Here is a 22,740-nt window from a genome sequence, read left to right as displayed (position 1 = left end):
CTCGTCTGTCTCCTGGTTTAATTTTTTAATTAACAGTTTGGTTTGTTAATGGCATTTATTTGCTTTGATTGCCACAAATATCGCAATTTGAAAGTTGAAATACTTGAACCGTGCTCGCAGCGGATCGTACAAATCGTTTGGGATTTCGATATGCGTATCTTCCGGTTTTTCGGCCAAATTATTATTAATAATAATTCAATTTCTAGCTTTTTAACGAGCTGTGCGCAACCAGCATATTTCTTCTTCCTCTTTTTCGTAGCTTACATAGATTATTTGTTTTGTTTTGCTTTTTAGGGTTTTCAATTAAAAGCAACTGCCACGCAATCCATTAAACGTTCGATAATTTGTCAGCGGAGCGATTAATGAATGAAACAACATTAATTAACAATTAAAAGTGTTGCGAGCAAGGTTGTTAGAATAGTATGAACTACCCCCAAAACCAAACTGGCTGCACTCGCTTCTGGGTGCAGTTTTAATTTCATGATTTTAGTTTCAGTTGAGCCGATGATTGATGGATCTTGGATCAATTGTGGCTTTGCATTACCTTTTGATTGCCAAGCGACAAGCCCCAAATATAACCCAGAGTATCTGAAAGTGAAACTAAGTGAATTTGGAGTGGAAATCTCAGCTAAGGTCGATTGGCAGCTCTCAAAATGCTTGCCAAAAAGATAACAAAAGCCAATCAAATCAGGAGTGCTGTGGTCGATATGCTCGACTGGTAGATACCCTGTAAGCAGGCTCGGGATTTGTGTAGCAGGCACAAGGATTCATCTGCGATCTTTTAAGGTATATATGTATATCATATTATTGAGCAGCCTTATCAATTTAGCCATGTCAATCTTTTTCAGATTACAGACTTCATAAGATAAAAAAAGGAGTTATCGAACGTGCTCGACTGGTAGATACCCTGTAAGCAGGCTCGGGATTTGTGTAGCAGGCACAAGGATTCATCTGCGATCTTTTAAGGTATATATATCATATTTTCGATCTGCCTTATCAATTTAGCCATGTCAATCTTTTTCAGATTACAGACTTCATAAGATCAAAAAAAGGAGTTATCGAACGTGCTCGACTGGTAGATACCCTGTAACCAGGCTTAGGTTGTATTGTGGCAGGCATATATAATCATATATATCATTAATTAAGTCATGCCAATCTTTTTCAGATCTGCGAGCTCATGAGAGCTAGGGAACTCCATCGATAACTCACTTTATTGCCACGAAATCGATCAAAATCGATATCAACGGCCGTTTTTTCTTCATATCTCGGTAAGCTTAAGAGTTAGAGTAAACATCTTTGTGTTTAGCATATCTTTGAGAATAATCAAAATATTTTTCTCCTTCTCCCGTTTCAGTTTTGTTGCTGGCTGCATGCGTGCCTTATACCCTGCTTACCCATTTACACAGGGTATACAAAGTTTAAACTTCTTCAAATTGATCAAAATCGATATCAACTTTTTTTTTTATTTATTCATAACTCGGTAAGTTTAAGAGTTTGACAAAACAATTTAAGCTCTAAGGTTATCTTTGATAATAATCAAAATATTTCTCTTCCCTGGTCCCGTTCCACCCAGAGCTGTTGCTGGCTGCATATCTGCGACATACCCGTCTAAGCCATTTGCGTACAGGGTATACAAAATTTAAGCTTTGCTTTGGACATTGCGATTTCAGCAAGTCAGGGAGTCGAAGACACAGTCAAGGTCAGATCAAATTTGAAACAGTAGCCCAAAAACGTGAATCTCGTGTGGTTTTGGCAGCTCTGTTGCACACACGAGCTGCGTGGCAAATCAATAAACATGCAGGAAGCCGAGCTGCTGCTGCTGCACTTGAAATTAGTTCTCGGCCAGGCCCAAGTCAACCTGCCACCACCTGCATCACCTGGCGAAGTGGCGCATGCGTAGCCGACGCGTTGGAGTCGCGGTCGGAGCCGAAGTCTCGGCCAACTTCGGGCTGACGCTCTTATAAATAAGCCGTGCGTTGGCGCAGTTTTTGTTATTTGAACTTCAAATCTGATCGAGTTCGCATCGTCTGCTGCCAGGCGGCGTTACATTCTCGTGCGTCGTTCTTACTAGCGAAACGCGCGCGTTTTTTCCCAACGCGTTTTTAGCCGCGTGTTTGCTTGTGTGTGAGTGGACAGCTATTGCCATAAACAGAAAAAGAGACACTGTGCTATATAGAACATATGCTAATCCATATATAAACTATATATAAATATATATGTATTTTTAGCTGCTGACGCAAGTGTTGCTCTAAGCTCTATATTTCGTTTGCCCCGCGCTGTTGCAGCCCCGCTCAAGCATGAGGATGGTGAGTTTGAGTGTAAAATAGTGTGTGTGTGCCGCATCTGAACAATCAAGCAATAACAATATCAGCTGAGAGGCACCTTAAGGCTAGAATGCAAGAAAGGTTCACACTTTTTTGGGGTGCAGTTCCAGTTGCAGTGGCTGGCAGCTGGCATCGACTGCGACTTCGGCATCGCATTTGTCTGTCAAACAAAATTGCTCAACCGACGAAGAAGAAAAGACAAAAAAACATCAAGCTAGAGTATTTACTCGGGGAGCACCCGACTAGCCGAACTTGATTAAGTTTTTAATATTATGCATCTGACTCTATCGTAATCGTCATCGATTTTATCGAGCTCAATGAAACGACGTAAGTTATCGATACTTTTAGACAAACTTAATCAATAGGAAAGGCGACGTTCAAAATATTTGGACATTTTCAATGGGTTTAGGGTATGTAAAACGGTTTATTCCACATCTGACTCTATCGTTGTCGCTATCTATTTATTTCGATTTCATGGACACGATGCAATTTACCGATACTTTTAAATAAGCTTTATCAAAAGGAGAAGCTTTATTCCAAATATCACATCTCTAGCTCTTATAGTCTATAAGAAACAGAGAATACAGAGAAAAATAGGTATAGATCGACTACTTTTTTCGATTTCTTCTTCTGCCTGTTGCATACATTTGCACAAAGGCCTTATACCCTTTTTGGGCATTTTCAATGGGTTTTAGGGTATAAAAAACGGTTTCTAAAAGCGACAGCAAAAACAAACAACTTACGAGCAAGCCGACGATTCGTTTACGTATTGCCATGCGCTAGCAAAATTTGCATAAACGGCGCTACAATTGAGGAAAATCGGTACAAGTACAAATTAAATAACAGAAAACCGAGAAAAACTGCAAAAAAAAAAAAACTGAACAAAAAACAGGTGGCAAACAAAACGCGACCTGCCGCAACAGCCATTAGGCGTCGCATGTGGCTGATGACAAAGGAAACGAGTTACCCTTAAGTCTAATAATAAGTCTTAAACTTTACAAAGTGTTACCCAAAACTCAGTTTCGACGCACCGCTGAGCAAAGCGAAGACCCACGAACCGGAAACGTTCATAAATACGCCCGTTTCGACGCCTTGTCCCCTACCCCTCTCCACTTAGCGCTCTTCACGCTAAAACGCACCTGTTCTTGGCCGATGCCACAAATGTTGCAAGCGATTTGCCCAACAATTTGCTTGGCCAGCGACCACGTTGCGTATGCGCAATGCGGCAAGCTTTGCATTCGCCGCAGAACAAAAGTTGTCATCGCGCTGGCTGCTGTATATTGGGTGGCAAATTGTAATTAATGCCAGCTATAAAAAGCCACAACCAGATTTTCTTCAAGGTTGCCAACACACGCACGCACACAGACTTTTTTTTTTTGTTAAGGGAACTTCACACGCCTCAATTGTGACAATTAACGCGCCCCAAAGCTAGTTGTTTTTGCTTTGTTGCCATTACGCATTGTTGTAAAAATGACTCGTCGTGATTTAACAATCAAATTCTCTGTCTGCCTCCTTCTTCCCCCTCTAGTCTTGTGGGTGCAGCTGTTGCAACAGTTATGAGAATTACAGAATTATGCCAGCTCAAATGAGTTGGCAATTTGTCAAAAATGTTGTAATTAACAGGGCTGCAAAAAAACCAAAAAAAAAAATTATGTGGGCTATTCGGTTCAGGGTTAGAACCAGCAACCTGCTTTGAGTAGCTTTTCGTTAAGCTGATCTAGCACATACACAAACCCAGATTTTATTTTACAACAACAATTAAATTCCTTATATACCTTAAGAATTTACTAACTCCTTTTCTGAGCATTTTTCAGGATTTGGTTCTATCAATAAAATTGTAAGAGTTACAATTTTGAACCGGTTCGGCTTCCAATCTTGGCAGTTAAACCTGTTTTATGGCTATAAATAGTATCTAAAAATCTGATGTGTAACTCTTAATTAGAGCGGATATTTACAATCTACAACAGCTCATCTAAGAACCGCATGCTGTTGCCCAAAAAAAATACCTGAATTGTTTTCGTTTTTTGATCACATTTCCATATGTGTTAAATTAAATTAAAAAAAAGCAAAAAAAAAAAGCGAATCACATTTGCGGTACGCCTTCTACTCTCGGCACGTTGAGAATTTATTGTATGACACCTGAGTCACAGCCATATACAAACAATTCAGCACAAAAAATATTCACTTAATTGGGCTGTGACTTAATGGTCAACATATCACAAAGTTGTTGCTTTTGCTCGTTGCTAAATGCGGTTGAGAAAAATCATTTAAGCCATAAAACTATAATAAATGTCGCCCAGAACAGAGAACTCTGAACCGAGACAACTCTGACAGTCGTAGCTGAGGAAGCAACAGTTGTTATACCCTTTTACAGAGCATTCCAATCGCGTTTTGAAATGTGTAACGCATAGAAGATACCCTCTGCTTAAACCCCATTGGGGATCAGATTCAAAGAACGAGTCGATATAGCTCCCTCAGGTTTAGGACTATCGTCATCACGCAGCTTCCATAGGATTCAATGCTTGTATAAAAAACATTTTTGTTACTCAAGAGTTAAAAAATCGATCATTTACGAGTTTATGATACACACATGAGTCCAAGTCCCATCGGAAAACCTTAACATTTGCTCTAAAGAAAGAAATTCACTTAAAATGAACTTCACCTTGGCAATTGAAAGCTCTCAAATTTCTGCAATTAAGTGCCTCACAATTTTGCTCACATTTCGGCAAGTGTATTAAGATTTCGATGCGCCTATATTAGTTGTTCTCTCTAGTGTTTTATGGATTCAGTGCAATTGCACTTTTGTCGAGACGAGCTTGAGTTTAAGAACCGACAGCTGACAACTCGGCCTCAGTTGCTGTGTGCGGAGTGGCAAATTTTTTAATATCTTTTTTGCTTACAATTAATCAAAAAATGTCTGTTTCAGCTCGACGAGTTGCTTAAGTCAGCCGCATGTTGCGTGGGAGTCTGAAACTATTTTTATATTTATTTAGATGGGTTCTTTGCTTTGTTTCTGCGTTACCGAATCGCTTGATAGCTTGTCGTTAGGAGTTTATGGCTTTCGAGAGCTCACTCAAGGTAGTCTCCAATGCCCGCAACAAATTAAGTGCTTCAGAAATTCCGGGTTCTTTGCCAAAATCTAAAGCCAGACTTGTTTGTTTGTCTCAGCTCGATTGGATTGAAACTATGTCATAAAAAAGAAAAAAAAACAAATATACTTAATCCATTTCTGTTACCAACAACTGACAGATTTGCTGTACCCAACGGCAAGGGTATGGATTTTAATGGCTACAATTTGTTTTCTCCGCTTCAAGGTTGACAAAAAGTTGTCTCAAATTAGTTGCAAGCCATTCGCCGCTATTCAATTTAAATAAATCTGACAGTTTACTAATTAAGCCAACTTTAATAATCAAATGCGAGCTGATGAATGGCTCGGGACGCGGGCCGTAAAAAGTTCTTTGAACTGAGCCGAGCATTAAACATTACGTAACATCGTTAACACTTATGTAATTAGAACATTTGTCGGCTCTGACTGCCATATGTTAATTGCAGACGCACTGACATTGAGGCGCAGTCCGAGGCTTCGGCTGTGGCAGCTGCTACCAGTTTCTGCTGCCCCAATAAGCCGGCTGCGAGGCAGCTTGGCATGCGGGCGCCTTTGGCTCATAATTAATGAACAGCCTGTCATTGGGAGCCATCACGCGGCATTCCAAGCTGAAAACTTTAAGCGAATTGCGTTTAAATGCTTTTGGCTTGTTAATCAAAAGTCATTTACAAATGGAACACATTGCGAGCCTCTGTGAAGTGACCTGTGTAGACGCGCGGCCCCAAACCAATTAGGGCTCTAAGCAGTGCCAATTTTGACCTCAGCTGCTTGTGTCAAAATTAAATATTTCAAAAATCTAACAAAAATATTCGCCAAATTATGTGCGGAAACTTGACGTGTTAATCCGCGCTCCATTCGAACACCATTGATGCTGTCCATCAGCTGTCCAGTAAATATGTTTAAGAGCTCGACTAATAGATTTTATTATTTCTTGTATTATTTATTATTTGCAGCAACTTCGCTTTTTATGCATCATCCTAGGCGCCGTGAGCGCCCAGTGTTTGTCTCCATTCTCCACCCAACAGGATGGCCAGCTGCAGGTATTGTTATATTCATGTTTACTTTCACTGGACACACATCTGATGCTCACATTTTTCAGGACTTGAGCCATGACGTACATGGGGGATATGATTACCCGCAGCCGAAGGTGCCCTTTACGGATGGTTATTCCTATCCACGCCCATCGGTGCCCTTCCCGCCGCAGCCCCAACCGCCGAGCAGAGGCTATGATTATCCCAAGCCGACAATTGCCTTCCCGCCAGTCACCAGCCCTCCACCACAGAAGATACAGAGTGGCTATTCCTATCCACGCCCATCGGTGCCGTTCCCGCCTCCAGAGCAACCGAAGTATACTCCGCCACCGCAGCAGATTATTCCAGAGCAACCGAAATATGTGCCGCCAGTGCAACCCAGCAAAGGCTACGATTATCCCAAGCCATCAATTCCCTTCCCACCACCACCTCCAGTGATACCGAAGAGTCCACCTCAACCACAGTATTTGCCACCTGCTAAGCCAACAAATCCTCCTCAAGCACAGTACTTGCCGCCTGTGAAGCCGACCAGCCCACCACAGCCTAAATACTTACCTCCCGCCAAGCCAAGTGGAGGATATGAATACCCGAAGCCGGCAATTCCATTCCCACCACCCGTTCAACCCACAAGCCCACCTCAGCCCAAGTACTTGCCGCCCGTGAAGCCGACCAACCCGCCGCAGCCCAAATATCTGCCCCCAGTGCAGCCCAGCAAAGGTTATGATTACCCTAAGCCAGCGATACCCTTCCCACCACCTGTTATAGTCAAGACTACACCACAGCCTCAGTACTTGCCTCCCGTTAGGCCAACAAGTCCACCTCAACCTCAATATTTGCCACCTGCCAAGCCAAAATCAGGCTATGATTACCCGAAACCGGCAATACCTTTCCCACCGCCGACCCCGGTAAGACCGACAAGTCCACCACAACCCAAATACTTACCTCCTGTGAAGCCGACCAGCCCACCTCAGCCCAAATATCTGCCTCCTGTGCAGCCAAAATCAGGCTATGATTACCCAAAGCCATCAATTCCATTCCCACCACCAGTTATTCCGAAGAGCCCCCCAAAACCACAATACTTGGCTCCGGTTAAGCCCACAAGCCCACCTCAACCTCAATACTTGCCTCCTGTTAAGCCAAAATCGGGATATGACTATCCAAAACCGGCAATTCCATTCCCACCTCCGGCTCCTATACCCACTAATCCACCTCAACCCAAATACTTACCTCCTGTGAAACCCACCAGCCCACCTCAACCCAAATATTTACCTCCCGTGCAACCCACCAGCCCACCTCAACCCAAATACTTACCTCCTGTGAAACCCACCAACCCTCCACAGCCGAAATACTTACCTCCCGTCAAGCCAAGTGCTGGATATGATTATCCAAAGCCCGCAATTCCATTTCCACCACCCGTTATACCCAAGACCACACCCCCACCACAATACTTACCACCCGTGGTGGTGACCAGCCCACCTCAGCCCAAGCATCAGGGTTACGACTATCCGAAGCCGGCAATTCCATTCCCGGCACCCACACCGGCCCAGTATCTGCCAGCTCCGGCACCCAAGAGCGAGGGATACTCCTATCCAAAACCGGCGATCGCCTTCAATTTTTAGGTTTCCGCTTCCCGTCCTGCCCAGCACTAATTAATTGACGCGATTGCCTCTCCGTGCCCATAGGAACTTGCGATATTGAATAATTGTAATTAACTATAATAATATTATTTAATATTTAATATTAATGATGTACCTGAGTCCGCGCCAGCGGGCTCTGCAATCGAATTTTAGTCATTAAATATGTTTATGAAATCTACATACAACTGTGCGATTGTGCCGAAATAAAACGAACGATGTCTATGCATATGAAGCTGCCAGTTCAGAGGCGACGACCTTTGGAATCGTTTTTTTCAAATTTCAAATAAAAGTTTAATCAAATGATTATTTTAGGAATAAGTGTTTATATATGATACATTTATTTCTGGTATAATGCCTTAATGTTAATAATCCGTTTACTTTTTGTAGAGCATGATGATTAACCCTGAGGAACATTCAAGAGGTTTTCAAAAAATGTATAAAATCAAAGCTTGTCAATTTTAACATTATTTTTTAAAGATATAAGAACTTTTCCAGAATCGCACATAAGATTCCGTTTGGTAGATATATTAAGCCCGGAATCGATTTGAAGCAAAAATGTGGGCTTTTTATATTTCAAATATTTTATTTGATTTTTATTCCTATTTCATAACCAATTTTCTGAGCTTTAACATACTTTTATATGTCGCTTGTGAGCATAATCCAAGAAGCATTACAGATCGTTCGCATTATTTCGAAAATGTGATGGTCCATGATATTTTTGTCTAACAAATTTAATATAGTTTTCAGAAATAGTTGCTAATTCAATCTGGGCAATAAATATGTATATATAATTTAATTTAAGGTAGATATAGAGCATACTTTTAGAAGGCTACAAGAGCTGCACCCAAGAGTATGCTAGCTATTTGTGTTATTGTGCTTCGCAGATCTACTTTTAATAGGTTTTACCTGTAGATTTATTGTGAATTGATTTTACCCAAGTTAAATGCAAATTGGATGATAATGTTATCGGTCATCGGTCTCGTAGCTCTCGACAGCGAGTGCGCTGTAGGACTGAGCAGGAGCCGAGTAGGACTGGGCGGGAGCCGAGTAGGACTGGACTGGAGCCGAGTAGGACTGGACTGGAGCCGAGGCGGCGGCAGTGTAGACAAGAGCTGGAGCCGATGCTGCTGGGGGCAGGTAAAACAAAATGCTCGAAAGTAAAGTCAGAAAAATAACTTAATATTTTATCGATCGATCGCCATTGATCCTTTGTTAACTGATATATATTTAATAATCCATAGAAGTACCTAATTTTTGATATGATATGATACTGTTTTTCGATTCGGCCGATTTCCCGACGGATCATTAACTCCTGTGAATATTCCTATGAATTTTGGATTGGAGAATACATTTCCCTGTAAGTAATTCGAGGTAGATAATTGAAATCAAGTTTTTAAATCGTTTTAAAGGCATTTCTTTATTAATTGCGTTCCCTGACAATTGCCAGACAAATGATAAAATTCAACTTTTCATTTAAAGTTAACATTTGGATTTGCTGCCATTGCTTTGGGAGCCTCGATAGCGTTCCATTTAGTATCTGCGGCGGCGGATGACGCGACGTTGGGTCTTGTAACGGTAGCCATCAGACGAGGAGAAGCTGTGGGCTGGAGCTGGCTCGGAGGCAGCGGTCTCGTAGCTCTCGACAGCGGGTGCGCTGTAGGATTGAGCAGGAGCCGAGTAGGACTGGACGGGAGCCGAGTAGGACTGGACTGGAGCCGAGTAGGACTGCACTGGAGCCGAGGCGGCGGCAGTGTAGACTGGAGCTGGAGCCGATGCTGCTGGGGGCAGGTACTCGCTGGATGGAGCAGAGGCAGCAGCCTGCACAGGGGGCAAGTAGTCGTTGGAAGGCAGGTGGCTCACATCACGACGGTGGCGACGCAGCACAACGCGACGGTGGGTCTTGTAGCGGTAACCATCAGCAGAGGAGAAGCTGTGAGCTGGTGCTGGCTCAGAGGCAGCGGTTTCGTAGCTCTCGGCAGCGGCAGCGGGTGCGCTGTAAGTCTGGACTGGAGCCGAGGCGGCGGGCGTGTAGCTCTCAACGGCAGCGGGTGCGCTGTAGCTCTGGACGGGAGCGGGAGCTGCGTAAGTCTGAACTGGAGCCGAGGCGGCGGCGGTGTAGGTAGCTGGAGCCGAGTAGGACTGGGCGGGAGCTGCGTAGGACTGAACTGGAGCAGAGGCGGCGACCGAGTAGGACTGGGCAGGTGCCGAGTACGACTGGGCAGGAGCTGCGTAGGACTGAACTGGAGCCGAGGCGGCGGCAGTGTAGGTAGCTGGAGCCGAGTAGGACTGGACAGGAGCCGAGTACGATTGGCTGGCAAAGCTCTGGACTGGAGCAGATGCAGCTGTCTCGTAGCTGGGGGCAGCATAGGAGGCAACCGGCGCGCTCGCAGCACCACGGTTAGGTGGCAGGTACTGGTTGCTGGGCAGATGGCTGACATCCGCGGCAACGGCGGCGACGAGGGCACAGATCAGCAACAGTTTCTGCAAAAGAAAGAGTTAAAGCAAAAGGTAAGTTGTGAGTGCGAGTCGCCAGCCTGCGAATGATGTGGTTGTGTACCATTTTGCTAGCTCGCTTCTGTAGAATCCAAGAAGAAATGATGCTGTTGTCAGGCTTGTGTCGCATATTTATATGTTTCTAATCGTTGCGGCTGTGCTACCAAAATTAGCATTTGGCTTTGCATTAAATTAATGTATTTTGCATTTATCTAAAAAAAAGACAGCGCCGCAAAATTAATCTATTATAGTTTTTTTTCTTCTTCAATCAGGTTTAATACAAGTTTTTCGCTCTACACTTAAAATACATACATATATATATATACTTTATTTTTGTATTTGCAGCGAATCAATTGGTCGGTTACCCCCCATCCCCGATGGAATATGGTATATTTATATTGATGTCCGCATCCACTTGCGCTTTAATTGCCAACAAAACTGGCCGCAAAATAATTCGTTCCAATTAGCATTGGCTGCGAGCTGGCTTATTTTTTGTGCCTTCCTACCAATTTCTCTCATCTAAGCGCGTACCGCCTTTTTGGTTATTGGTTAATTAATTTGTAATAAACTTTCAATTCGATTATTGCTCAATTTACATAATGCCCAAGTCGAGCATGCGCAAGTCCAGCCAAATCTTTGCCAGACACTTTGGCAGACAGTGCCTCAAAAAAATGTTGCATAACCGAAGGCGGAAGGTTGAAACTAACTCCCGTGCAAACTTGTTTGGAGTCCAAACGTAAGTCGAAATTAAACAGCACACATATTTCTTTATCAGTCAATCCGTTAAATACATCAATGAGTTTTTTCCGATTGATTGACTGACTGACTGATTCTTCCACAGGAACAAGGACCTCCTCGCCTGAATCTATACTGGGTCGAATGTAAGAAATTAGGCTGGACTAGTCAGGTATGAAAAATATCAAATACAACACAGTTAAGAGCTTTAGGTTTAGTTTTTAAGCGTCGAACTAACAAGAGTGAGTTTGCTGGTTCAAATTCAGCATATTTTATTTGTGTACTTAACTTGTTAGTATTCAATTGGAATATAAATGGGAGTCAATATTAAATACAATTTGTACAGTTTTGTCTTATGTATTCTTTTCCAGACCCCAATGTTGAACCCTAAGAAGACGGAAGAAGGAATGAAGGAAGGAAGAAATTTAATATGTGAGTGTGTCTAAGTCTCGTGTTGGCATTTTGAGCAGAGTTGCATCTGTCTCAATTATATGAACCAGACAGCGACGGTAAGTTCGCTTCTAGTCAACAATATTTATTAAACATTGAAAGATAATTCCATTTAGGAAATTCGTGTATTCGAAGCAGAAGACCTGATGACTGGCAGAAGAAAACATCAGGAATAGATGCTTTTCATTTGTTGAAATGTGACGAACATGGGTAAGTATAAAAAACTATATCAAAAACAATCGGTTAAAGCCATTATGTTTTCGTAATATTTTTATTTCGTGAACGAAAAGAGGAAATATTCTTATGTATATTAAACTTGCACTCCAAAATGAGTACAAGTCGATCACTTAGTGAATCATTTCAGATGAGGGTTTAATGACGACGACGGAAGACGACACGACGCTGGGTCTTGTAGCGGTATCCATCATCAGCAAGGTTGCCCTGGCCAACCTGGGCGTAGCTGGCCTCATTGGCAACTGGAGCCAAGTACTCGTTGCTGGGAGCGGCGATGACCTGGGCTTCCTGCTGCACGGGGGGCAGGTACTCGTTGGAGGGCAGCTCATTCACATCACGACGGTGGCGACGGAGGACCACGCGACGGTGGGTCTTGTAGCGGTAACCATCATCGGCAAGGTTGCCCTGGCCGACCTGGGCGTAGCTGGCCTCATTGGCAACTGGAGCCAAGTACTCGTTGCTGGGAGCGGCGATGACCTGGGCTTCCTGCTGCACGGGGGGCAGGTACTCATTGGAAGGCAGCTCATTCACATCACGACGGTGGCGACGGAGGACCACGCGACGGTGGGTCTTGTAGCGGTAACCATCATCAGCAAGGTTGCCCTGCTGGATTGGGGCCTCAATTGGAGCCAAGTACTCGTTGCTGGGAGCGGCGATGACTTGGGCTTCCTGCTGCACTGGGGGCAGGTACTCGTTGGAGGGCAGCTCGTTCACATCACGACGGTGGCGACGGAGGACCACGCGACGGTGGGTCTTGTAGCGGTAACCATCATCGGCAAGGGCACCCTGCTGAACACCGGAGTATTCATCAACGACGTTGGAGACTGGGGGCAGGTACTCGCTGGTGGGAGCGGCGACGATCTGGGCATCCTGCTGCACAGGGGGCAAGTACTCGCTGGTGGGCAGATGGCTGACATCACGACGATGGCGACGGTAGACGACGCGACGGTGGGTCTTGTAGCGGTATCCATCATCGGCCAACTCATGAGCGGGAGCAGCCTCCTGAATTGGAGCGGAGATGGCAACGGGAGCTGGAGCAGCAATCTGGACTGGAGCAGGAGCGGGGGCAGCAATCTGGACTGGAGCTGGGGCAGCGAACTGGACTGGAGCGGGGGCAGCAGCCTGGACGGGTGGCAGGTACTCGTTGGATGGAGCTGGGGCAGAGACCTGGACAGGGGGCAAGTACTCGTTGGAAGGCAGATGGCTCACATCACGACGGTTGCGACGGTAGACGACGCGACGGTGGGTCTTGTAGCGGTATCCATCATCAGCAAGGTTGCCCTGCTGGATTGGGGCCTCAACTGGAGCCAAGTACTCGTTGCTGGGGGCGGCGATGACCTGGGCCTCCTCCTGCACAGGGGGCAGGTAGTCGTTGGAGGGCAGCTCGTTCACATCACGACGGTTGCGGCGGACCACAACGCGACGCTGGGTCTTGTAGCGGTATCCATCGGCGGCAAGGTCGCCCTGGCCAACCTGGGCGTAGCTGGCCTCATTGGCAACTGGAGCCAGGTACTCGTTGCTGGGAGCAGCGACGGTCTGGAAATCCTGCTGCACGGGAGGCAGGTACTCGTTGGAGGGCAGATGGCTGACATCAGCAGCCACAGCTGCGATCACCGCGAAAGCAACCAGGAAAAGTTTCTGTAAGATGCGAAAGATTCGTTAAAAATGTGGACCATATTCCTCTGATGCCTAATGATGATCTTCATGATGATCTTGATGATGATCTTGATGGAGTATGCAACTGGGAGGCTGTGCTCGAAAGATTAAGCGTACCATGTTGACTGCTTGAGTTGCTTGTTCACACCAGTTAAACCGAAACTCTAATGAAGAAATACGCAGAACCTTTTGGTATTTATACAAATTCTTCTCTCTTATTACAGAGCGGCCAGCAGCTCTTTCCCGCATTCGGCGTCGCAGTCTCTGTCGCAGTCGCAGTCGCAGTCGCAGTCGATGCCAGCGTCGACGTTGCGTCTTTGATCGCGTCTGTAAATTCGCACGGCCTGCACAAGTTCTAAGCCTCTCCGATGGCTCCAATTAACTGATTCGACTGGCGACTTGACCAACTCGCTCAGCGTCGAGCGTGAAGCCCACCTGCGGCAGCGACGTCGAAAGCGGCAGCGGCAGCGACGTCGACGCCAACGCTTACATTCGCACAATAAGCTTAGCCAATTCGCTCGAACAGATTCTCTTAATTGTTTTCTTTAATCTTATGCAAAACATTTGATGGACAACACACACACGCACACTCGTCTACAATAGAAAAGATTTGATTTGATTTTTGTTTTATTTTTTTTTTGATTTTAATTTTTTTTTTTGGGCTTTTCATTCAAGCCGTCAAAACGCGCTCGACTTAAATTCGAAATGTGCTCCAATAAAAGTCGCCCATTGGATCAATATAATACATATACATATGCTCGAGTACTTATTATGATCATATGTTGTGTTTATTGTGCCTTGGGTTATTGTTGTTACTGTTGTTCGTGTCGTCGCCGTTCATTAATCATTTAAAGGAACTGGCATTCGATTCAATTCAAAAAGATGTTCATAATGATGGCATATTTCATTTTGGTTTATCTAGTGCGTAAATTAAATGCCGGATATAATACGTTGATATTAGCCACACGCTTGCATATATTTTCCGACATATTCACACTTTGACAATATGCTAAAAATTGTAAATACAAATAATACCGAACATTTTCAAAAGACCAAGCGAAGTTGTGCCACATTTGCAAAACCCCTTTCGAATTGAGAGCTCGCTTTCAAATCTTTTGCAAGTTGGTTTAATTTGCTGACAATTCTTATCTACAATCTAACTAAGAATCTTGAAAAAACATACACATACATACAAACAAACAAAACTATAATAAATTAAGAAAAACAACCATGCATATGCCACGAAGAAACTTGTACACTGAGAGAAATATGTCTAATTTTGGGCTAAGGTCAGTCTGCTAAAGGTCATTCGAACGGGAGAAATTCTTATTTGAAGATACATAATTCCACAATTTCTTGAAAAACATTTTCGATAATTCAATCTTAGAAATATTCTTATTATATTATATTTTTATTTGCGCTTTCTTAGAGTATTTTGTGGTTAATTGAAGTAATTTCCCCCTCTAATATGTATTCTATACTGAAGTCAAGGATTAACAATACTTTATATTTCAATTAATTTATATTTTGTACTTATAAGTAATTTTTTTCAAATTTTATATTCAATATAATTAAGCAATTTTCTATTGAATTTTCTATTCCATTTTCTCTGTGTGTATTTAATTTTCTATTTTTACATTCAGCATTGAAGTCAAGGATATTTTCTGCTGAACTTATCTCTGTGTGTATTCAATCTGAGCAATTTTCTTTTCTTTCTTTGTATTTTGTACTTAATTCAAGTCATTTCCTTTTGAAGCTTCACGCTCAATATTGAAATCAAGGATAACTTATACGGAATCTTCCAGAGAAAAATTTAATTTAAATTTAAGGAGCAATGCTTTGTGGTAAGGCCGTTTTTCTTTGTGCGTAACTAATTTGAAAAATGTCCTAAATTTTTAAGGTATTATTTACTTAGTTCAAGTCATTTCTTCTTTTTAGATTTACATTCAACATTGACACCAAGGACGCCCAGTATCGAAATCGAAAATCGTCAAGAACAAAATACATTTTAATTGGCGTCGATTTTCTCAGTGTGTATATCAATATATCTCAATCTGAGCAGATTAACTTCCTCTGCAGCAGCTGCTCAACTATTGGCATGATTAATGATCTGTGCAAATCGAACATGAAAAGGAATTGCAAACATTTAGTGCTATATGTTTAGCTAAACTCAATGCTAAACTGTGCCATCTCGCATCAGGCTCGTTAGTGGCGCCAAGAACTAATTGGTTCCGTGCGATTGAAGGATGGGGAAGACCAAAACAGCATCCGCTCCGATGTTATTCGTTTCTGAGAATTGCGCCAGGTATTTAATGATCATAATTATTTATTAAATGTCTTAGTGAAGGCTAGAGTACTTGAGCTCTTGATCTTGAGTGGGTGGCATTGCCACGTGATCAATTTTGTGGACTCTATTCGTTGATTTTTTTGATTTCTGAGTGAGATAAAATACAAGTTCGGCTAATTGACTTGTGCTATAAACCAAATGTTATGGCCATCAAAATTTACATTTATTTTCAATGCATCCACACACACACACACATATCAAGAATTAAAGTTCTTGTTTTCGCATAAAACAAAGCCAAACAATGAAAAATACAAATACAAATTTGATTTCCTGTATGCGTGCAACATTTAAAAAGTGCCAGCTCTCAATTGATGTCTAGCCAAAATTTACAATCTATCGGAGCTCATTTACTAGTCTACTTTATGTGCGTCTATTCAATTTTATTCCAAACTACTTTTTCCAATTCTATTTTATTGTGTTGTGCTCGGTTCTATTCTAGCCGAATCTAGTACTGGTTCAGTTGGCCGTAAATGTTGCGACCGCCTGATGCTGGACAATAGATCAACGTCGGTAATTATTATGGCGCGAAGTTGTCTCTCATACGGCAGCAGCCCGATGAGCCGGTCCAAGCACTTAAAAGTGCCATTTCGGAATTAATGCTTATGCTGAAATGGCATAAATATGCAAATTAGTGAATGGCAGTTTGGCTCGTCCCGTCGCATCACACAGAATCGAGAACACACAAAATAATAACACAAAAGCCATCATAATGCCCATTAAACATAAAATGGTCAGCCAAAAAAGTCACAAAAAAAAAAGTAGAAAAAAGAAAAAACGTGTGTGCACATATTAACTTGTCCAGCTCCAGCTCCAGCTTAAATCAACGCATCCCATTAAAAAGTATCTGAAAGACGGCAGGGTACGTCAAACAGGGAACGAAGCTAACTAATTCGCATTCAGGTAAGACTAAGCCGACCCTTGGCTACGCTTTAACTATACTTTTCTTATATAGTATATATATATATTCTAGCTTTTGGCAGAAGTGAAGCGCTCAGCGACTGTTGCCAGGCCAGGCATTATTTTTATTTTGTATTTTTTTTTTTTTTTTGGTCTTTCTTCGGCGTCGTCGCTCTGTCTAACAGAAATCTGCTTGCTTAAATCTATGCAAATTCTATTTTAATTAATATTATTCGCATATTATAGCATTTCGAGTGGCAGCAACAGTCTCTTTTTCGCCGCTTCCTTCAAGCTACACTCACACGCGCGCCTTAATTTAGTTTTTTAATCGTATACCCTAACCAAAATGGGGGCTAACAACTTTGGCCATGCTGACTGTTAATTAAGCATGTCTTGCTGCAATCATTTTCAAATAGGCAGTACTTTATATTAATTAACACTACAATTAAAAACCTGTTTTTGGTCGGTTAACTTAACATCTTCATTCAACGCTAACTGCGCTGCGATTTTAATAGAGTATAAATGTTTGGGCTTTGTGTGGCTTGCATTTTTCCATATGCCCTGAAATGGGTTAGAGGCCAGACGGGCCTCAGGCAAATGTATGTAGCGAAGGAGAAGGAAGCTTCTCTAGCCTTTTAATAAATATTTATGTAGACTTTTGTATATGTATATATAGAAGGGTTTATCTAGACAGGCATTAAAGTATCTATAACTGAGAGAAACTTTAAATGTATGTCCTATTAGTCTCTATCAATTTTATTTAAAGTCAAGTAACCCATCTCAAGGTTTACAATAGTTTAAGACAAGATATGGTCTTCAGTCTAGAGTTATTTATATTCCGTTGTGTTCCATATGTGATCCCTCAAAATTTCTTATGGATAGTAATTACCGAAGTGTTTGTCTAGAAAGCATTTCCCATGAATAATGCTGGGTAATGGGAATAAGAAGCACCTTCGCAGCCTGGTTTCAGGGTACCTGCTAGTCGAGCATGGCCGACTAGAGCACTCTTAGTTATTTATTTTATTCAGTTTTGAAGTACACGTTTTAGTCTTTTATGATAAATTAAGCTTTTGTTTTAGATGCTCGTTTTTGTTGTGTTTAATTTAAATGTATGATAAATCATTCGGGAAACCAGTTTTCTTTCTCGCTTCAAATATTGTGGCAGCGACTAGAAAGTGCCGACAGCGACATGGATCTCATCTGCAGAGCAAAAAAAAAAAACTGAGCAAAAAACTGACAAGAAAAAAAGACAAAAATTCATAAATAGAATTATAATAATCGCGCACACTTCCAACACGCGGCTGGGTCATTAAAAATTCATACGCGTGGCACAAGAAATTTGGCAAGTTCCTTTCAAATTTGCTTTTTTTTTGTTTTGACGTGTGATCAATAAGTGGCAGGGGGGCCATCTTGGAGTCTCAAGTGAACGAGGCACCCAATTGTGCGTCTGCAATTGCCCGAGCAGAACGAATTAATCACTTGGCAGTCGTATGTTGAGGCTTTTTGCTATGTTAGCGGCATGACGTAAGCCCAGGGCAGCCCTTTTGGCCAGTTCCCACAGACAACTTACAAGCTTACAATAATAATAGTGAACAAAAAAAATAAGAATATTAAACGATGTGCCAATTAAGCGGGGCGTGCTCAATTACCGAGCCATAGAAATGGCAGCATGCTGCGGATCATTGAACTCTCAGCCTGACGCTTGATCTCGAGCCGCACTCGCTTTGCATAGCTTAAAAAATAAATAAATAAAATAGAAATAAAATATACTTAAGGGCAAAAAAGGCAAAATTCGCACAGACCAAAATAAAAATGTGTATATAACGTAAGCAGGCAACAGGCCAAAATTTATGCAGAGACCCAGCTGGAGGCTTACCCAGCCATAAATTAAATTAAATTAAACTTTAAGATGTTAGCCACACTTTACTTAATTTCAGCTGCATTTACCAAAAATACACTGAGATTTATGGCAACTCTTTCTTGTTCGTAATTAGAAATTCGCCTTGCCAGAGGTCAGCTACCCATGAGATGGGCTCAGATAAATATCTAGACCCAAGCTAATGAACCACACTGCATATGGATTGCTTGCAGCCATATCTACTGCTACTTCTACTGCTACTGCTACTCCTACTGCTGCTGCTACTGCTTCTATTCTATTGAAATTACTGCTGACCCACAGCATCGTTGGAGACCTGACGCAGACAATGGGCAGCCGCATCCGACTATAATTTGGGAGCTCGCTGCCAAATATTTGACTTTAATGGCAAACAGAAAATAAATATTGCTTGGAATACATTGTTTGCGGGCCCGCCTTAGTTTACCAGCTATACGTTTATAGACTTGGTGGATCTTACGTTATATTGGCCCACGTCTGTAGTCTTTTCTTTAAACAGTCGATTGCCTAGATTTTATTTATATTTGGTCATATGCTCATATATATATATATATATATATATTTATATATATTTATTTCTATTTATTTATTTTATTTTTGTCTTGTCGAATTTGCATGAGAATCGTGTCTAAATGAACGCATTAATTTATGCTGGCAATTGGTTTTGTGTGCTCATCTTCCTTTCTATTGTGTCCAAAAACTTGCATGACCTGTGTATCTATTTCCATTGAGCCGCAAATGTGTGCGTGGCTCTGAACTAGTTTCCTACACAAACATATCTACAGTCTGACGTTTATGGCTTATTGAAGCGAGAGAGCCGAGTAAATCAAAAGAGTTGGCAAAACTATGGATGCACAACTTTAAGATTTCTTGGTGGTTCACGATTCGAGCCACAAGCTGTGCTTTTGATGCATTAGTTCATGAATTGGCCAAGTGAATAAAGTAAAGGGCTTTACTGTGCGATCTTACCAACTTCTGTTAGATTTCCTAGGTAGGTGCTCTAGATTTTCTTAATCTTTTATCAAAATCCTTGGTTTTTAAAAGTATTCTTGAAACAATTCATTCGATTTTTATATATTTTTAGTAACCCGGCGCTTTGAAGAAACTATCGTAATACCAAAGGCAGCTGCGACCTTACAAATCTTTTAAAGGCTTAAAAAAGCAGGTATATTAAAACAAATACTGGTTTTCTTAATTTAAATTCGCCCGCTCTATTGAAAATATTGCAAGCCATATATATTTTCATACAGATCTAAGGGCTAGATTTGATTTTCATTCAAAATTGTCATCCATCCAATATGGTTAGATAATTCGAATGCTTAGGATCTAAGTTATTTGCATGGGGACTGAGTCAGCCCTCTAAAGTTGTATTCTATGTATTTTTTATTTATATATTTTTATAAGTTGTATTTTTTATTCTATGTATTTTTGAAAAAACATAGCTTGGGTTCGGTCTTAAGCTCAGCTGCTTTTTTTTGATAATTTGTTTGCTTTAAGGCTTGCTTCGTGGTAGAAAATATATAAGTATTCCAGATCAGAACCGGTTCGGTTTAAGCCCGCTTAAAGCCTTGATTAATACTCTCATCAATCTATATTATTTATTAATTATTAATCAGACACCATAAATATGTGCCCAGCAACAACTTTTTTCAGTATTTTCCTCAAATGTCATGTAGTCCAGTGTAAAGCTCTGTTTAAAAGCTCAAACATGTACATTGAATGGAGACTTGGCTAGCAGTGATCTTTTAAGCTGAGCTTTGCGAAAGCGGAAACGGAACTCCAATTTATATAATACGCCAAAAAGTAGGCATAATTTTTTCAATTTGATGTGTGCTTTTGCAGCAATTGCCGTGCTATATTTTTAAATGCATATTATATTTAATTGAGAATTTAAACGGAATCGTGGGCTCATTTAGTGTGCCTGGGCTTCCGGTAGTAATACCCATCTTCGCGATACTCCGAGGCAGCCGTCTCATGGTCGAAGCTCTTGCTGCCCTTCCGGCGAGATCCTCTGTGCTCGGGCGCTGCGTAGCTCAGCTCGGGCGAGCTGGCTGCAATGCCAATGTCTGTGGCCTCGTCATCATCGTAATAATCCCCACCATCGGCTAGGAACACGCTGCGCTGGTTGCCATTCACCCGGACCAGCCGACTTTGATACGCCGGATAGCTATAGAAGTTGCCGTCGATGATGTTCGTGTCTTGCTGATTGCCCACTGCATTCGCGGGTCCCTGCAAAGCTGGCTGGCCAAACACATGGCCCCGCACCACATTGAGGCCTTGGTAATTGGAGCGACTGCGCTGACGTCCACTGCGCCGGCGACCATTGAAGCGTGCCGCAGCAGCCGCAGTCTGATTTGGATTGCCATTGCCCGCTGCTTGGGCTGAGGCGGGCAGCTGGCCACCAAGTGTTGGATCGAATGGCTGTGCTCCTGCTGCCAGCTGAGCGCCCAAAACAGGATTCGCATTGCCCGCAGCTGGCGCCTGTCCGCCTGCAGGCAGCTGGCCGCCCAAAGCTGGCGCTTGTCCTCCGGCAGCTAGCTGTCCACCCAGCACAGGATTGAGTGGAGCTCCATTTGGAGCCACGCCTTGCTGACCTGCTGGCGCCTGGCCAGCACCAAGTTGTGCGCCCAAAAATGGACCAACTTGATTTGCATTGCCGTTGCCTGCTGCCTGAGCCGAGGCGGGCAGCTGGCCGCCAAATGCCGGATCAATCTGGATCAGCACAGAGCCGGGTCGCCGAATAACTCCACCAGCCTGTCCGCTTACCAATGGATCCTGCCCGCCAATGGCCAGCTGAGCTGCCGGAGAGAATAGATTCTGATTGCCAAATCCTTGCAAGGCGCCGCCATTTTGATTGCCAGCTGCCAGTTGAGCGCTCTGCGAGGGATCTATAAAGAGATTGTTGGCCCCATTGCCGCCCGCTGCCAGGCCAAGGGCGGGTAATTGTCCGCCACCAGCCGGAAGCCCCGCATTGGCTGCCAACTGGCCACCAGCCGGAAGCCCCGCATTGGCTGCCAACTGGCCACCAGCTGGAGGCCCAGCATTCGCTGGCAACTGGCCACCAGCTGGAGGCCCAGCATTGGCTGGCAACTGGCCACCAGCTGGAGGCCCAGCATTCGCTGGCAACTGGCCACCACCAACTGGCAAGGCATCGGTGCCCAGCTGAGCGCCAGCTGGATCAACCACGCGGCAGCCAATGGGCGGATTTCCAGCAACTGGAGACTGGCAGTTGGGCAAAGCCGTGACAGACAGCTGGGCGCCCGCATTGGCAGGTAGCTGGGCGCCCGCATTGGCAGGAAGTTGGGCACCTGGCACAAGGGGATCTGTTCGGATCTGTGAGCTCAGCTCGGAGTCCTGGGACTGCACATTGATCTGTGTGTGGAACACAGAGTTGGGTGCACTCGCATAGAGCACGCGATTCGGACGCCGACGTCGCGTCACAATCTGGGAGGGAGCCGCAGTCAGGAGTTGAGCGGTGCGCAGCTGTGGTGCGACCTGCTGGTAGTGTATGTGCTTGGTCTTCAGCGCGGGCTGCTTGTCGTAGTGATGGTAATGATCGATGCGCTTGGGCTCGTGATGCTCGTCGCCCTTGTGGTAGACAACGTGCTCGCTGGTGTGCTTGTCCTTGCGGAAAAAGGGCTTCAGTGCGTGCTCCTCCGGCGGCAGATAATGCTGATCCTCATCATCTTCGTACTCCCGGTGGTGGTGTCTGTGATGCGTCGATGGCGCAACCTCCGACAACCAACCGATCGCCAGCAGGCACAGCAACAGGCTTCTGAACAGCTCCTGTGAGAGAGAATTAATAGAAGCTCGTCTAGAGGCTCCAAAGTGGGTATTCCATGCTGCGCTTACCATGACAACTGTGCTGATCTGGGCATCTCCACTTCAATTATATACCAAAACTTTGTCGAATTTTGTGGAATTGCATTGCACTTC

The 22,740-nt window shown here is 43.5% G+C and overlaps 4 protein-coding genes and 1 long non-coding RNA gene across 5 annotated transcripts; 2 read left to right on the top strand and 3 right to left on the bottom strand.

Annotated features, from left to right (window-relative positions):
- The first annotated feature begins 2,297 nt into the window (after window positions 1-2,297).
- LOC115766936 (proline-rich extensin-like protein EPR1) lies at window positions 2,298-8,236 on the top strand. Its single transcript, XM_030711024.1, has 3 exons — window positions 2,298-2,306; window positions 6,384-6,470; window positions 6,530-8,236. Exons 1-3 carry the CDS (start codon window positions 2,298-2,300, stop codon window positions 8,078-8,080), a joined length of 1,647 nt encoding a protein of 548 aa, XP_030566884.1. The 3' UTR covers window positions 8,081-8,236.
- Window positions 8,237-9,628: 1,392 nt separating this feature from the next.
- Window positions 9,629-10,721, bottom strand: LOC115766935 (flocculation protein FLO11). Its single transcript, XM_030711023.1, has 3 exons — window positions 10,656-10,721; window positions 10,166-10,579; window positions 9,629-10,132 (listed from the first exon to the last, which is right to left on the bottom strand). Exons 1-3 carry the CDS (start codon window positions 10,719-10,721, stop codon window positions 9,629-9,631), a joined length of 984 nt encoding a protein of 327 aa, XP_030566883.1.
- A 468-nt stretch (window positions 10,722-11,189) lies between these two features.
- Window positions 11,190-11,775, top strand: LOC115766966. The gene is made up of 3 exons (XR_004018345.1): window positions 11,190-11,327; window positions 11,433-11,498; window positions 11,698-11,775. It is a non-coding gene; the product is annotated as an uncharacterized LOC115766966 (long non-coding RNA).
- A 373-nt stretch (window positions 11,776-12,148) lies between these two features.
- LOC115766934 lies at window positions 12,149-13,669 on the bottom strand (the record flags this gene model as incomplete). Its single annotated transcript, XM_030711022.1, has 2 exons — window positions 12,149-12,679; window positions 12,890-13,669. Coding segments are annotated over 2 exons (1,311 nt in total), but the record flags the coding sequence as incomplete, so codon positions are not given.
- A 7,043-nt stretch (window positions 13,670-20,712) lies between these two features.
- On the bottom strand, window positions 20,713-22,659 carry LOC115766933. The gene has a single exon (XM_030711020.1). The coding sequence runs from the start codon at window positions 22,657-22,659 to the stop codon at window positions 20,713-20,715; it is 1,947 nt and encodes a 648-aa protein (XP_030566880.1).
- Window positions 22,660-22,740: the final 81 nt, after the last annotated feature.

Source organism: Drosophila novamexicana, unplaced genomic scaffold, assembly GCF_003285875.2.
Source record: "Drosophila novamexicana strain 15010-1031.04,08,12 unplaced genomic scaffold, DnovRS2.1 tig00001292-arrow-arrow-pilon, whole genome shotgun sequence".
In the NCBI taxonomy this organism is placed as follows: Eukaryota; Metazoa; Arthropoda; class Insecta; order Diptera; family Drosophilidae; genus Drosophila; species Drosophila novamexicana.
Note: the sequence above shows the minus strand (reverse complement) of the source record. Positions and strands in the feature narration are given on the sequence as shown.

Bases quoted from the DNA above. Each gene is read 5' to 3' on its own strand.
- LOC115766936 (XM_030711024.1), top strand. The intron at 6,471-6,529 runs GTATTGTTATAT...CACATTTTTCAG, and splicing joins AACAGGATGGCCAGCTGCAG to GACTTGAGCCATGACGTACA.
- LOC115766935 (XM_030711023.1), bottom strand. From the start codon at position 10,721: ATGCGACACAAGCCTGACAACAGCATCATTTCTTCTTGGATTCTACAG. The intron at 10,580-10,655 runs GTACACAACCAC...TTTCTTTTGCAG, and splicing joins AGAAGCGAGCTAGCAAAATG to AAACTGTTGCTGATCTGTGC. The intron at 10,133-10,165 runs GTCCAGAGCTAC...GCTGCCGTTGAG, and splicing joins CTTACGCAGCTCCCGCTCCC to AGCTACACGCCCGCCGCCTC.
- LOC115766933 (XM_030711020.1), bottom strand. From the start codon at position 22,659: ATGGTAAGCGCAGCATGGAATACCCACTTTGGAGCCTCTAGACGAGCT.